At 39.7% G+C, this 16,636-nt stretch overlaps 1 protein-coding gene and 1 long non-coding RNA gene across 5 annotated transcripts in view; both read right to left on the bottom strand.

Annotated features, from left to right (window-relative positions):
• The window catches only part of MINDY2 (MINDY lysine 48 deubiquitinase 2), a 73,582-nt gene extending 65,033 nt beyond the window's left edge, over positions 1–8,549 (bottom strand). For 3 of the 4 annotated variants that reach the window (XM_006736141.3, XM_081831169.1, XM_081831168.1), the window contains exon 1: positions 7,580–8,546. In XM_006736141.3, coding sequence (XP_006736204.1) covers positions 7,580–8,437 — 858 coding nt within the window. In that variant the 5' untranslated portion in view covers positions 8,438–8,546. Of the gene's footprint in view, positions 1–7,579 lie in introns of all 4 variants that reach the window. The other variant, XM_031031061.2, reaches the window with a different exon arrangement.
• The window catches only part of LOC102749095 (uncharacterized), a 476,674-nt gene that overhangs the window by 88,438 nt on the left and 371,600 nt on the right, over positions 1–16,636 (bottom strand). The gene's annotated exons all lie outside the window — the stretch shown is intronic.

The following is a 16,636-nucleotide window of genomic DNA, read 5'->3' as shown; positions in this document are numbered from 1 at the left end:
AAAAAAAAAAAAAAGAAATAAGCAGTTTATATAGGTGATGGTAAGTACAAAAGTGACCAAAGAATATTATTAAATGTTTAACTGGAATACCAATAAAAAGTCAGAAATACACAGTTTGAATTATAACACCTCTATAAGTTGGGGAGTTACTTGAGAAGATAAAAAATTGAGTATTTGCCAATCTCTGCTCTTTAGGAAAGTTAGAAAAAAAATTTTAATATATTGAACTAATTGTCATTCAATTTGCATGTTATCCTTAATCCACAACAATCCTATGAAGATTTTATTACCTTAATTCAAAGAATAAACTAATGCACTGAAAAGTTAATTTGTCCAAAGTAGCAAAGCTATGATGTAAACTGAGATTGAACTCCAAAGCCAGTTACTCTTTCCATTATACCAGTATTTACAGACTTTACAGCAAAACACTTCCTTTCAACACAAATCTTATGTAAAACATCATGTGAAATATATTTTAAATGAAGAACTGACAGAACTTTGTGAAGTGAAGGATGAGGGGTGCCTGGATGGCGGCTCAGTAGGTTAAGCGTCCAACTCTTGATTTTGGCTCAGGTCATGATCTCATGGGTCATGAGATAGAGTGTGATGGGATCTGTGTTCAGGGAGGAGCCTGCTTGAAGATTCTCTCTCTCCCTCTCTCTCTCTAATAAATAAATAAATCTTAAAAAAAAAGAAAGAAAAGTGGAGGACGATGGGGAAAGAATAACTGAGGTTAACTCTAAGACTCAGGAGATTCTAAAAATTAAGATCCATATAATCAATATGAATGAGAAATTTGGTAAGGGAAGTTAAGTTTGTAGAAGGAAATGATGCTCAAGCAGAGAGCCTGCTTCTCTCTGTCTCTCTCTGCCCCTCCCCCCACTTGTGTGCCCTCTCTCTCACTCTGCTCTCTCTCAAATAAATAAATAAAATCTTAAAAAAAAAAAAGAAAAAGAAAACAAAAGTATGACAAAGTAGGGATTCCCTCTATTATTAAAGTAATATGAGGTGCCTGGGTGGCTCAGTCTGTTGAGCGTCTGACTCTTGGTTTTGGCTCAGGTCGTGATTCCAGTGTCCTAGGACAGAGCCTTGCGCCAGGTTCCCTGCTCAGCAGAGAGTCTGCTTGGGATTCTCTCTCCCTCTCCCTCTGCCCTACCCCTGCTTGCTCTCTCTCTCTCAAATGAATAAAGAAAAAAAATCATCATTGTTTTAATCAATGAATATGTGTACATATGTATCTACTATATGTATACATTAATATTTGTTATTAAATATTTTCTAATATTTATATTAGATATAAAAAATACTTTTTAGAAAAGATTTTATTTATTTATTTAGAGATTTTTGAGATATTTTCTTTATTCATTTGAGAGAGAGTGCACAAGCGAGAGCACAAGCAGGGGGGAGGGTCGGAGGGAGAGAGAAAAGCAGACTCCCCACTGAGCAGGGAGCCCCATGGGGGGAGGGCAGTGCTTGATCCCAGGACCCAGGGATCATGACATGAGCTGAAGGCAATGCTTAACCAACTGAGCCACCCAGGCACCCCAAAGTAATACTTTCATAAACATAAAGATATTAAGGCAGAAACTTTAAAAAATGTTACATAATGCAATATTTAAGTTACACAAAATAGAAAAATAATAGTATAATGAATTTCCAAGTACCCATCACAAAGCTTCAACATTTATAACATAAAGTCAGTATTATCAGAAACTAAATTTTGTATTTTATATATATTTGACTTGTTGATTTTTACAAACATATATCTTTTTAAGATTTTATTTTTAAGTGATCTCTATACTATATGTGGGGCTTGAACTCACAACCCCAAGATCAAGAGTCACATTACCTACCGACTGAGCCAGCCAGGCACCCCTAAACACATCTAAATAAATGGGTCACAGCCTTCAAATATACCTATAGATGGCATTGTTTTTGATAGATAAAATGAAAGATTAAAGAAAAACTATAAAAAACACCAAGTATAGTCTAAAGTAAAGAAGCAAAATGAAAATGTATTCCAAAGCATAAATTTAGGTAAATTTACCTGGTGTCAGTTAAACAGAATTAGAAATTTGAGCTTGAATTAAATTTAACAAATAGGTTTCCTTCTTTCTTGATTTGTTGGATTATTACAGCTCAACTATTTCAGAGATTATGAATGATCATCTACTCTTCATCAGTCCTAAAGCAACACTTATAATTAAAACTCCAATATTTCCAACACAGTCTGTTTGATAATTTTAACTGTCATCTCTCACCCAGAACCACGGCACTTACTTTCTTTGAATCACTCAAATCCTCCCAAGATGTTTAGTTTATTGATTTTTCCCATTACTTCACCTCCCCCAAAAGAAACATCAACTGTTTCATTTTTCAACTCTAATTCCATTGACTCTCCATAAATCAGTTTTTGAAAAGCCCAATCCCTGATATAACTCTAACGAGCCATTCTTCCTGCTCCTATTTCTAGGTATTAGAGAACTACTGGGGGAAAAAAAAACAAAAACAAAGCAAAATTGATATTCTAAAAGTTTTTAAAGAGTACCCCCAATTTATCCATTACTACTTACTACTTTCTATTTATGCCTCAAATTCCTAGACATAACCTCCATGAGATTAGAATTTCTTTAAAATACAACGTACCTTTCTCACAAAATCCTCCCCTCCATGTTTTACAACCTCTCATTGCTAATTACTGACAAGTTCGATAGTTATTACTGACCAGGTCAATTGTTATTCTGCCAAAATGGGAGAATGAGGGGCACCTGGGTGGCTCAGTCCGTTAAGCGACTGCCTTCGGCTCAGGTCATGATCCCGGGGTCCTGGGATCGAGCCCCGCATCGGGCTCCCTGCTCAGCGGGAAGCCTGCTTCTCCCCCTCCCGCTCCCCCTGCTTGTGTTCCCTCTCTCGCTGTGTCTCTCTCTGTCAAATAAATAAATCTTAAAAAAAAAAAAAAAATGGGAGAATGAGGCCTCAATTTCCATCTGCCTCTCTCTCTTTTTTTTTAAGATTTATTTATTTTATATAGAGAGAGCGCATGTGAGCGAGCTGGGCAAGGAGGCAAAGGGAGAGGGAGAGAGAGAATCCACAGGCAGACTCCCTGCTGAGCGTGGAGCTCAATGATGCAGGGCCTTGCAGGGCCTGGATCCCAGTACCCTGAAATCATGACCAATACCAAGAGTCAGCTGCTCAACTGACTGAGTCACCCAGGCTCCCCCTGCCTCACTATCTTAACATGACCTTGTCTATCTTCCTTGTCCCATTTCTTCCATTACTTCAGAAAATGAGATTATTGTTCCTTTCCTCTGAAGAGAACTTTACCACCTATCATGAGGAGTCATATTATCCTGACTTTCAGCAACCTTGTCCTCACACCTGTCCTTTTTTGGGAAAAATCTTTCCTACTCCAATAGCTCCTTGATGCTGTTGCACTTGACAATAACTGACCACTTTATTACAGTCTCTCTCTCCAAGACTACTATCATGACACTGTCCTATTTCCAGTTCTCAATATCTTTTTTTTTTTTAAAGATTTTATTTATTTATTTGACAGAGAGAGACACAGTGAGAGAGGGAACACAAGCAGGGAGAGTGGGTGAGGGAGAAGCAAGCTTCCTGCTGAGCAGGGAGCCCGATGTGGGGCTCGATCCCAGGACCCTGGGATCATGACCTGAGCCGAAGGCAGACGCTTAACGGCTGAGCCACCCAGGCACCCCAAGTTCTCAATATCTTAAATTATGCCTATACTAGTTTCTTTTGCACTCTCTCACCCTTAATGCTTCGCATGCCTTTTTCCCCACCAAGTTTAATCTTTGTTTCTCTGTTTTCTCTATGTCTACTGAAGATGGCATGGGGAATTACAGGGTGGAATTACAGGGAGGAATTAAGCTGGCAATTTGTAGTTCCCCACATATATTGGGATGGAAAAAAGTTGAGAATTACTGTTCACCACTCCCTATGGAGTATTCATTTATTCTCACACTTATGGCAAGTAAGCTACCATACTTACATCTATTCAGTAACTCCCCTATTCAATTTTTCTCTATAATTTGACCTCTTCCCAGAGACCCACTCCATGCTTCCAGAGGCATGATGAATATTTATGTCATCATGTCCCACTATCAGACATTTCCAACCTGACACAACCAAACTTTGACATCTCCCACCTAAAACATATTCTCTATCTTTTGAATGACCCAATTAATCTCCATTACCCAGAGTAGAAAAGGTGGGGATGGTCTCCTTCATTTCCTATGTCCAGTTAGTGATCAGTTCATCATTTAGGCTGCAACATTATCTTCATCAAAGAAAAGGGGCAGAGAATTCCCCATCCAAAAGGGTTATCCTCATCCATTCTTCCTGCTACACTCACTACAATCTTACTTAGTCTAATCTCAAGCGAACAAGACCACTTTCATCACGTTATTCCTCTGTCCAGTAATTTTTAATAGTTCCCTATTATCAGCTAAATATAAAGTGTAAACATCACTAGTGATGGGTCTTCTGAAATCTGACCGCTACTTTCATAACATATTTACTATTTTTCTTTACTGTAGCATTTCTCAAACCTTTTAGTGTCAGGACCATTACAGTCCTAAAAATTACAGTCCTCCGAAGAGCTTTTGTCTATGTAGGTTGTATCTACTCATATTTACCATACTAGAAATGAAAATTGAGAAAATTTTTAAACAGAAGAATACATAAGCACACATTCCTGTCAGAGGAATGATGTCACCACACATCACATAGCCTGGGAAACTCCACTGACACTTGTGAAAGAATGAGAATGAAAAGGCAAATAACATCTTAGTATTATGAAAATATTTCTGACATCTAGCACCCCTGGCTCACTTAGAGAACACCGCTTTATCAGACCTTTCATCTCTTTACCTGTCTCCCTATTGATGATTACTGATGAGTATTATTTGTGTGTAGCCATAGCCTGGAGGCAGAAAGAAGGCTAAAAGCCACAGATTTATAAAATATCCTCCAGATTAATTAGCACGCCTGCTCTTTAATAGTCTAACCCAACCTATCAATTTTATGTTCTGCTATTACCATTTCCTTCCCCTCTTCCTCTGCACTCCCGACCAAGGTTGGAATCAGGAAAAAAAACAAATCTTTTTCTGCTTTACCATCTTTTTTTTTTTTTAAGATTTTATTTATTTATTTGACAGAGAGAGAGCGAGAGCAGGAACACAAGCAGGGAGAGTGGGAGAGGGAGAAGCAGGCCTCCTGCCGAGCAGGGAGCCCGATGTGGGACTCGATCCCAGGACCCTGGGATCATGACCTGAGCCGAAGGCAGATGCTTAACGACTGAGCCACCCAGGCGCCCTTGCTTCACCATCTTTGAAGACACTATTCCTTCTGCCTGAAAGGCCTTCTCTCACTCATCCTTCAGACCCAGTTCGTAGGTTACCTCTTCTATAAAGCTTTCCCTTGATATATCCCATTCCCAGTTACCCTTCCCTCTATAATCCCAAAGCACATTTAGAACTTACCACATTACACTGTAATTATTTATACATCTGTCTCCCCACTAACAGTGAGCTACATGAGGGCAGACTTGCATCTTGTTTTTGTATTTCTAGTACCTCACCCCTAGTGGGAATTCAAACGTTTGATCATTCCATCAAAGCCACGTCTCTGAAAGAGACAATTAAATGCTCATTTATCTCCCAAAATTCCAGACCAGAGGAAGGAGCAACTCTGAACTTCTGCAGTACTGTATGGAAACTAAGAGAAGAGAAAAGCCTAAAGGAAACTGTTATTCCTTCCTACAAAAAAACCTGGGGATTTCGGCCCATATATCAAGTCTAACTCCCGACTCTGACCCTAAAGGGCCTTCATCAAGTGGCTCTTCACCTTTTCAATCTTATTATTATTCACCAGTATGAACTTAAATACTTCTTTCATCCAAACACACACACACACACACACACACACACACACACACACACACACTATCCATTCTATTTTCATCCCTTCTGTTTACACCCTTCCCTCTCCCAGAATTCCATTTCCCTATTATTTTATTTTTTTAAAGATTTTATTTATTTATTTGACAGAGAGAGACACAGTGAAAGAGGCAACACAAGCAGGAGGAGTGGGAGAGGGAGAAGCAGGCTTCCCGCTGAGCAGGGAGCCCGATGCGGGGCTCAATCCCAGGACCCTGGGATCATGACCTGAGCCGGAGGCAGTCGCTTAACGACTGAACCACCCAGGCGCCCCTTCCCTATTATTTTAAATTCTACTTTTCCTTAAAAGCTTGGTTCAAGACCACAAATTCCATGAAGCTCTCTGGGACTATGCCAAAACAAAGAAAAATTTCCCCTTTTGGAATATCTAATACATTTCCATCTGTTTTCTATAACCTAAAAATTTATATTTATATAAACATATTTATATTTATAGTGCTTTGTCTTGCATTGCCCTTTAATAATTTCAAGTAAATCAATGATGCAACCCCAAATAGCTCAACAGCTTTTCAAAAGCTGGCAGTCTTCAACAAACATTTGAGTGCCCTTATGTACCAGATACTCCCAAGGGTTCTAATTTTATTTCTTTTGCATCAGCCCTTGCTAGTAACAGGAAAATGAAGGCACATAAGAAATACTATTCCCTTTACTTGATTTTCTTCCTAACTGGTCAGAATAATCCAGGATATTTTTTTTCTAGGAAACATTTTATCAACAGATATAATTATCAATTTGGAAATAAAATTGTGCTATAAGATGCTTCTTCTCAGCACCCTAAAACCGCAAGCTTGAGTAAGACACTTCAATTATACATAACTGAGTCCTAGATATACTTAAGTTTTGAAGAGCCCTTCCTTTTTTTGTTCCTTTACCTTGACTATGTCTTTTCTTATTTTAGTCATTACAGTTTTAGTTCCCTTAATGTATTCTGATGCGAGGTTACTAGTAATAATGCCAAACTATCTAAATAGAGCCAAAAAACAAGGCAAGTAAAAATCAGGCATAGAATGAAAACATAATCTTTGAAAACCAAGAAGTTATGGTAATTGGGCTCAGACCAATGCTTTCCCTTAAATGGAATTTGTCAAAGGGGCCACATCTTCCCTGTCACCATTTCCTTAAGTATCTACACCCAAATGGCACAAGTATTAGTTGGAAAATCGACTAAACATAACCATCAAAACTTGCTCCTTGATAACACGGATTGATAGTAACTTCTGAAGATCATTTTCCCCAATTCTTCACTCTTTTGCATATGTGACAAGGTCAGTAAGAAGGAAACGTAGAAAAATATAGTTAAAAAAATATTCCTAGGGTTTAGGATGTTTAAGTCCTAGTTGTTTTTAAGTACATCAGCCTGAACTCTTATTTAAACACTTGAGAGACCTGGGGTTGCCGGCAATTCCTTAGGAAATACATATAAGAATATTCTTTGGACAAAGGAGTCCCACAATGAATTTCAAGAGAACAGAGTACTGATGAATGAGGAAAGAAGAAGCCGTCAGCTGACATGCAGCAGCTTCTTCACCCCGTCCCCCCCATCCCCCCCGCATCCCCCCCCCAAAAAGCGGTAGGAAATAGAAAGCTGCAGAATGTACCTTCCAGGCCAGAAGCAAAACATTGAGGATGGCCAGCAAAGGGCAGGGTCCATTCTCATTCTGAGTGATGATGGGCGTGTTCTCTTCCTTCCACTGGATCCACTTGATGTGATAGACAGACTGTCCCGGGAAGCGTTCCTTGGAGGCTGCCAGTACCTGAGCTTCCTCCCCCTCCTCCTCCTCCTCTTCTCGGCACAGAGGCACAGCCCCGGGCAACACCGCCGCGCCCGCGCCCTCCTCCTCCTCCTCCCCAGAGACCCTGTTCTCCGCTCCCTCCTCACTATTAAACTCAGAGCTACTGGGGAAAGAATGCAGGTTAGAGAACGACTCCAGGGAGTCCAGGCTCGGCGATTCCCCAGGAGGGCTCGGGTCGCTGCAACTGCTGCTGAGGCCGCCAGCGCTGCTGGGCTCCTCGGACCCGGCGGCCGCCAACTCTGCCCGGCAGGTGCCGGCGGCATCCGGGCGGGGGCCGGCGTCTCCGGCCGGACCCGATCCATGGTCCGCTCCGGCCTCGGCTGTCTCCGGAGAGGCGGTCACCTTGTGCTGCCCTCTCGGAGGCGTCTTCTGGGCGGAAGGATTCTTCAAATCGCTCTCCTTTAAGTCCAAGCCCGGGAAGGAGCTGCAGGGTCCGGGAACCTGAGGAGAGCCGGCGGGAGAAACCGAGTCCAAGAGGCTCCTTCCGGCGGCCGCCGCCCCCTGCCCATTCCCGCCGCTGCTCTCCGCCGCCCATACTCCAGGACCATCCCCAGCGGCGAGCCTGGTCTCCGGTTGCCCTTCCTGCGGAGAACCTGTCCCTGGCGCTGGCTCGGCGGCCACCCCGTGTTCTAGCGGCTGCAGGCTCCCGGGGCCGCTCTCCATACCCAGCCGCCAGCCCCTCACTCTAAAGAGACCGCGGCGGGTTCTCTTCAGCCAGCGCCTCAGACGCCATGACAGCGGCACTGGCAGCAACAGCGCCCTTGCGCGGCCTCGGCCAGGCACGTCACGGGAAGGGCACCCTCGCGCGCGCGCGCGCCACCGCGCTAACCGCTGGCTCCGGGCGAGCCTGCGCGCCGCCGGATGAGGCCGAACCGCGCAGCGGCCCCCATGCGGCCCCGCCCCTCCTGCGCGCCCGCCTGCCAGAGCTCGGACTCGGAAGGCGGGGCGTGGCGGGCGTGGCTAGGAGGGCGTGACCAGAAGGAAAACATCCTTTCACTATGTGGCCGGAAGTTGAACTCTGGGGCAGCCCGACCGCGCGCGGCTTCTTTAAAGGCGAAGCGGGCGGTGTCTAGTTTGTTGTGACCCTTCTGATCTGGGTTGTGTATGGCCCAGCCTAGGGCTCAAGAATGGGGAGTTGGCGGTGTTTGTGTTATTTGGAAAAGAGCTCGTCCCCGAAGAACTCAGGAGATTTGTTTCCTCGGCTTGTAATATGGAAAATTGAAGGAATTTTTTACGAGACGCAGATTTTTAAAGGCTGGAATCTACTCGAGGTGTTTGGATTACTACACCGCATAAATCCCAATCTCCCAGGGTTTTGGCTGAGAAACACTGGGCTCCCCACCAGCTACTGGTGAAAACGTTCGCCCTACTTGAGGCGTCAGTGCGGTTGTGGATATTGGCCTGCACAGCAAAAAAAAAAAAATCAAACCAAACCTGGGTAATTTGGGCCAGTAATAATAAATTAGCTTGTGCCTGAATTAGCCAAGTCTTTGCGGTTTTGTTAACTTGGCGTCACTTTGGATAGAGTGGGAAATGCCTGTTCTTGAAAGAGTTTTCTAATTAGAATTGATTCGTCTTAAAGCCACGCAATTTTCAGAGAGGACGGAGTAGCCTGGACGTTTTGTTGGTGACACAATGGGATTTGGATTCTATTATGACCTGTTCTCGACAAGGAGCACCCCCCCCCCCCGCGGCCTTTTTTTTTAGTGTTTCATCATTTTTTTAGGCCCAAGAGATACAATTGACAAGACAGGTCTTACTTTGTAGTTAGGCATGTAAATACCTGACACCTAATGGAATGGTATCTGTCTCTTTTAGTTAGAAAAGGTAGACAAAATCACAAACTAGTTTCATTCACTCATTTAACACATTTCAGGACCAAGTACATTGCTGGATACTGTGGCACTGGGGATGCTCTGGTGAATAAGACAGAGAGCTTATATCTTCTTTGGGTTTACGTCTAGTAATTTTTTTTTATTGCTATATTTTTAATACTTGCTTGGGAAGTATGGTTTCCTGAGAATACAGAAGATGGAGCTTTTCCCACCTTTTTGCATTAACACAATATTGTGATACTTATCCAACTCTTGGAAAAGAAGAAAATTAAAAAGATAATAGCATCTTCAGAATGTTGAATTTAGAAGTTTTGTGGGTTTTTGGTCTCCATATCAATTTATAAGCAATAAATACTATTGTTCAAATCAGGAGTTTGCCCTGAAAAAAGATTGCAAATGTTAACAGATTAAGATACATGCTGCTAGGGGTGCCTGGCTGGCTCAGTCCACAGAGCATGTGGCTCTTGATCTTGGGGTCAGGAGTTCGAGGGTCGTTTTGCCTGTAAAGTTTACAAGATATACGCTGCTGGATTAAGCGTTTTATGGTATTTAAGGCCATTAAGTGCAAATGAGAATATTCAAGATTTCAGGAAATCCAGAATTTAGCACGATGCCTTGAATATAAATAGATTTATAAGGGTGTATTATAGGAGTACCTGGCTGGCTCAGTCAGTAGAGCATGTAACTCAATCTCAGGGTGGTAAATTCCACATTGGGCATGGAGCCTACTTAAAATAAATAAATAAATAAATAAATAAAGGTATATTAGATGAATAAATTGAATGACTGGATCATTTACAGGCCAGAAACCACAGAGCCAAAACGTACGGAACACATGTCTTAATAGCCTTTCACTATTTAAAAAAAAAACAACCTGCTTAGATAGGAGAGTACTTGCTCTGGTAGTTTTCACTGGTATATGTTTCAAATGCTCACATGCATAATTTAATAATTTATTTATAATAGAAAGAAACAGAACCAATTTTTGTTTTTATATGTTGTCAACAATTACATAAGCCAGTATGAACAGTGGTGAAAATGTACATGTGTAATTATTTAAGTTTGTGAAAATGTACATAGTTATTTTTCTAAGGAGGTGGGGAGTGGTATCTAGGGAGAAATGCCAGAAGACAATAAACTGAAAAATGTCTCATTCTTTTTTGCATATATGTGTGTGTATATATATATATATATATATATATAATGTGAGGTAAAATATACCATTTTAAAATACAATAGTTACTATCCAAACTTTTTAAATTATTTTCCAAAGTTACAGATATAACAGTCTTAAAGTCCAATAGTTTATATAAAAACAAAGCAGTTCCCTGCTCCATTCCTCTACATTTTTGAGTCCTGTTCTTTAGAAGCAGTCTTATTCAACGCCTAGATATTCTTTAGCTCCTTATACCTGAATTTTTGAGTAACATAATTACACTCTGATTTCTTCATTAAAAATCATAGATTTTGTTTATTGATTTATTCTTATGGGAGCTGAGGATTTAGTTCTTTTCTCTCATACCATTCTTCCTCCTCTTGCTCCAGCCTCCCAATTACTTCAAAAATTTTGATTAAATAAGGTATTCAAAGTTTAAAGGATCAGAGTTATGTGAATATTTTTTACCATTTAAGTCGGGTATTTTACTATGACTGTGGGTACATTTATTTTTTGTTAAAGTTTTTGCTTCTCCTGGAATTAACAATTACCTCATTGTTTCATTTGTTTGCTTAACTCTTTACCTATCACTAGCTCAACCATAGACTTACCAGAACAGTCAAACCTATCAGGTTACCGCTCAGATCCATTTTAATCTTGGGTATATCCCTCCTCAAACACTTACTTCTCTTACTCTGATCTAAATTTACTGTTTTACAGAGCTGCTGCCCAGCTGTCATCCTGGGACTTCTCTTCACTATTGTCTTAGGAGTTCCTTCCTCCTCATTTCCATGTTGATTCCTTTCTTTCTTGGATCTCCTGGATTCTTCTTTCTTTGATTTGGTGGAACATATTCTTATTTAGCTTCCTGAGAAAGAGTGCATAGGAAGCACATTTTTGTAGATTGTGTATGTCTGAAAAAAGACCTCTATTTTACCTTTCCGTTTATGGTTTGGCTAGATACAAAATTCAATGTTGGAAATACTTTTTCTTCATATTGAAGTCATTGATCATCGTCTTTTAGCTTCCAGATGATTATAATAGTCTGAGACTCCAGAACCTTTGTATATAACCCATGTCTTCTCTCTGAAGTTTATTTGATCGTCTCTTTCTTCTTGGTGTTCTGACATTTCAGTATTTGATATACTTTTGGGTGGGTCTTGCTTTATTCATTGGGCTGCATACTTGGTGATCACATTCAATGTAGAAACTTATGTTCTTCAGTTCTGGAAAATTTTCTTTTTTCATTTCTTTTGTAATTCTTATTTATTCTTTCATCTTATTTATCTTTTTGTTCTACTTTCTGAGAGATTTTCTCAACTTTATCTTTCAATTCTTTTTTTTTTAATTCTTTTTAAATGCATTGTTTACTGGTACTATTGTATATTTAACTTCCAAGAATTCTTTCTAGTTCCTTTTTATTGCTTAAAGGCACCTGACCTTTCATCTCTTAGAATATTGATCACAGTTTTTAATGTATCCTTTACATTTTTCAGAGGGTGTCTGAACAATATGCTATAAAAAGTATACTTAGTATGGAGTTACTGATAGTGTCAGAGAGTGAGATATGGGGGATACAAGTATAAAACATTGATTTTACTTTTTGGAAGGGCAAAATTTGTTGTGGGAAATAAGATATAGTCACATGAAATGTTGAGAATATGTCAGTTAATAATTAATACTAAGTGAGTGGTGGGGCACCTGGGTGGCCCAGTCAGTTAAGTGTCTAACTCTTGATCTCAGCTCAGGTCTTGATCTCAGGGTTGTGAGTTCAAGCCCCATGTTGGGCTCCACAATGGTGTGGAGCCTACCTAAAACAAAAAATACTGAGTGGTACAAGCAATAACATAAAAATTCAGATGAGGAAAATCTTTTAGTATGAGATAATTGAGGAATGAAGCTACATTATCCTAATTAAAATCACAGACCAATTGTTATTTCAGGCTTAAGAAACCCGAAAAATATATCTCTAACTCTCAAAATTATTATTCTTTTAAAGTTCTCTGCTTTTTAAAGTTGGATCGTGGCTTTTTTAGCTACCATGACAGAAAACTTGGTATTATCTTTGACTTTTACCCTAATTTATTTACTGATTATTATCTCATCTATCAAGTCTTACTGACATTATACACCCCTTTTCTCTCTATTTCATTCATCTATAGCCTCCACCCTTGCTGAGTCTTTATCATCTTACTACTAATGTGTATCAGCATTCTAATTATTCTCTGGCCTATGATTTTTTCTTCCTAAATCCTCATCTCCCATAGGAATAAATCAATGAACACTATCTACAGTTTTTAAATGAAGAAATCAGAGTGTTATCATGTTACTCAGAAATTGGAGGTAAGGAACTAAAGAATATCTGGGAGTTAAATGAGACTGCTTCTAAAGAACAGCACTCAAAAGTGTGAGGGGAGAGGGCAGAGAACTGCTTTGTTTTTATATAAGCTATTTGCCTCTTTAGACTATTACATCTTGCTTTTATTTTGGTTGATAGTTCTACTAGAAATAATTTGAAGATTCTTTATTATCAGCTGAACCAAAATTGGGTCAGAGCAGATCGCACAGGAATGGGGCATATATACCTTTACTTCTTTTCTCTTAGCTTCCTACTCAAGACATGGTGGTAAAATTGTGAGTTAAAATCAAGTGTTTCCATGTAACTCAAATTGCACTGGCTCTGGCCCTCAACCACTTATGCAGAAATTCCAGCCTCCTGCAAAGTACATCCCCTATTTAATTATTTCTGAGAGCCCCCATGAGGAGTCCCACACCTGTTCAGAAACAAATCCAATCCTATGATATTCTACCAGGTGCTGCTTCTACTCCATGCTGCTTTACCAGATGCTAGTCTGTCCTGGTGGTATTAAAGATGCATGATGGTGAATGGAGGAAAGTGACCTTCTTTTCCCTTCATTATAGCTCTAATATGCTAAGTATTGGTGAAAGAGTTTTTTAAAAAATTTTACTTATGTAGTTCTTTTTAAGAGTCGGACCTAAATTTGGGTCTAGATAGGCTGATCAGGAATGAATTCAAGCATTATATTCCATCACCTTCAACTCAAAATCCCTATTCTGCTGGTCTTATGACAATGGTTAAGGTTTTGTTATTGGATCAAGTATACCATGCCTTAAGACACCTCTCCTCAGACATACTCCTACTGGTTTGCTAGATTTCTCCCAACTTTAGTACAATTATTCTCAAAGTGTGATTTTTGGATTAGTAGTATTAACAGCACCTGGGAACTTATTAAAAATGATAATTCTCTAAGCCCACCCCAGATCTACAGAAGCAGGAACTCTGTGTGTAGAGCCCAGCGACACAGAGGACTGTGTTTTAACCAGAACTTTAGGTGATTCTGGTTCACAATAAAGTTTGAGAATTACTATTCTAGCACTAGGGGAAGCCTCTCTTCCCCATCCCAATGGCAAATAAATAAATCTTAGCAAGAGTAAAAGGCTTCTATAGCCAATTTTGTTTTTCATTACACACCCAAAACTCTCCAAAGTTGTTTTTTTGGCCATTTTTTCCATATATTCTCCCTTGGGGTGTGGGGGGTGAATATGTGTGTGTGCGCGTGTTTGTGTGTATACCTTCAAAATCATGTTGAAAACCATCTTTTGAAAGCAAACAAACAAACAAAAACAACCAAACATCTTTTGCTATCCTGATCTCAAAATGCTTCTTTGTTCTTGTCTTTCCCACATTTTTCTACCTTAATATCGGTCTCTGCCACCCAGGCTTAAAACATTCAAGTACTTTTGTTTGGCTTCCTCATGGTCAACAAGTCCTATTTTTTAATTTAAAATGTTTAATGTGAGTAAATATTTAATTGTGTTTTCTTAATACAGAAGATACTCATTTTAGAAAAATTAACAAACACATATAAGCAAAAAAAGAAAGGAAAAACCACGCTTCATCATATTATGTGGAATGAAATATTAGAGATAACACTAGTGATACTTCACAGTATGTATGTCCTCCTCAAATTTTCAACACATCTGAACACATACATATTTTTGTAAACAAAAATGGGACGATTCTGAACACATTTTTTTTTTTAAGTTATCAATATATTGTGAACATCTTAGGGTGTAGCTGGCTCAGTTGGTACAGCATGCAATTCTTGATCTTGGAGTTGTGAGTTCAAGCCCCACGTTGGGTGTGAGCTCACTTAAAAAAATTAAATCTTAAAAAATATATATATATTGTGAACATCTTTATGCATTAATATACATTCATCTGCAACATTTCTAGTGAACTAATAATATTCTGTTATGTGGCTGAAGCAATCCCTGCTTCTTGGACATTTAGATTGTTTAACTGTTATGAACTTCACAATCAATGTCTTTGTAACTGAATCTCTACTCCTTTAATAGATTTCCAAATGTTTAAGTCCAATTAGGATTTGACTCTTCCTTCAATATTTTACCCATGGCTTGCTCTCCATTCTCTCTGGTGCTGTCCTAGGTCAGTGAGTATGCTGGAGTAAACCTGCTAACTGATTTCTCTATAGTTTATTTTCCTTGGAGTACATTGTGTATATTACCAGATTAAACAATGCTTTCATTATTTCCATCTACCACTGAAAACCTTTAAAGACACTTCTTTAACTACTAAATATCATGAGTTGGTCTAGCATTCAAAGCTTTTCTTATCTATCCTCATTCTATATAACAGCCGTATCAACTACTAAAATGTAATAATAACCCTCTTTCTATAAGATTTGGTTTGCTCACTCACTGAACTAATTATACCTATGCAAATTATTGGCTCATTTTGTTTCCCTAATTCAAAAAGTCCTCTCCCTTTTTCTCTTAATTCCAGTTTAGCTTTTAAAGTCTACTCAGATTATGTCCAACTTCTCACTTCAAACTCCCCTCTTTTTACTACACCATTTAAAATACAATTATTAAGAAAAATACAATTATTGAATTTCCTCAGGTCTAAGTTTCACTTTCTTAATATTTAAAATTTTCTAGATTCAGAATTAAATATTTTTTTAATTTAACCTTTTCTTTTCTTTTTTTTTTTAAATTTATTTATTTGACACAGAGAGATACAGCGAGAGAGGGAACACAAGCAGGGGAAGTGGGAGAGGGAGAAGCAGGCTTCCCGCGGAGCAGGGAGCCCAATGTGGGGCTCGATCCCAGGACCCCGGGATCATGACCTGAGCTGAAGGCAGACGCTTAACGACTGAGCTGCCCAGGCACCCCCTTTTTCTTTTTTTTAAAAGGTTTTTTATTTATTCGTTTGTCAGAGAGAGACCACAAGCGGGGGGAATGGTAGAAGGAGAGGGAGAAACAGACTCCCAGCTGAGCAAGGAGCCTGATGCGGGGCTCTATCCCAGGACTCTGGGACCATGACCTGAGCCGAAGGCAGACGCTTAACCAACTGAGCCACCCAGGCGTCCCCAGAATTAAACATTTTTAAGAAAAAGATTTTATTTATTTGAGAGAGAGCATGAGTGGGGGTGAGGGGCAGAGGAAAAGGAAGAATCAGAGTCCCCTCTAAGCATGGAGCCCAATACGGGGCTTGATCCCAGGCCGCTGAGATCATGACCTGAGCCCAAGTCAGACACTTAACCGAGTGAGCCACCCAGGCGCCCCCAGAATTAAACATTTGTGAACATTTAATGCTCTTTTCTTCAAAAGCTATTATTAAATCAATGGCATACCTTACAATTGAGGGTATCTGAGAATCAAGGATAAATATATATCTTCTCTATTATTTTTATATGCTGACATTGAATTTCCAAGAGAACCTGGTCTTTTATGTTCACTCTATCTCTCATGTTTATTTAGATCAGTGATTGTCAAACTTCAGTGTGTTTAACACTTACATGAGAAGCCTGTTAAAATGCATGTTTC

This window comes from Leptonychotes weddellii, chromosome 9, assembly GCF_054177405.1.
Source record: "Leptonychotes weddellii isolate Sample4059 chromosome 9, ASM5417740v2, whole genome shotgun sequence".
NCBI classification, from domain to species: Eukaryota; Metazoa; Chordata; class Mammalia; order Carnivora; family Phocidae; genus Leptonychotes; species Leptonychotes weddellii.
This window is presented reverse-complemented; position numbering and strand designations above follow the sequence as displayed.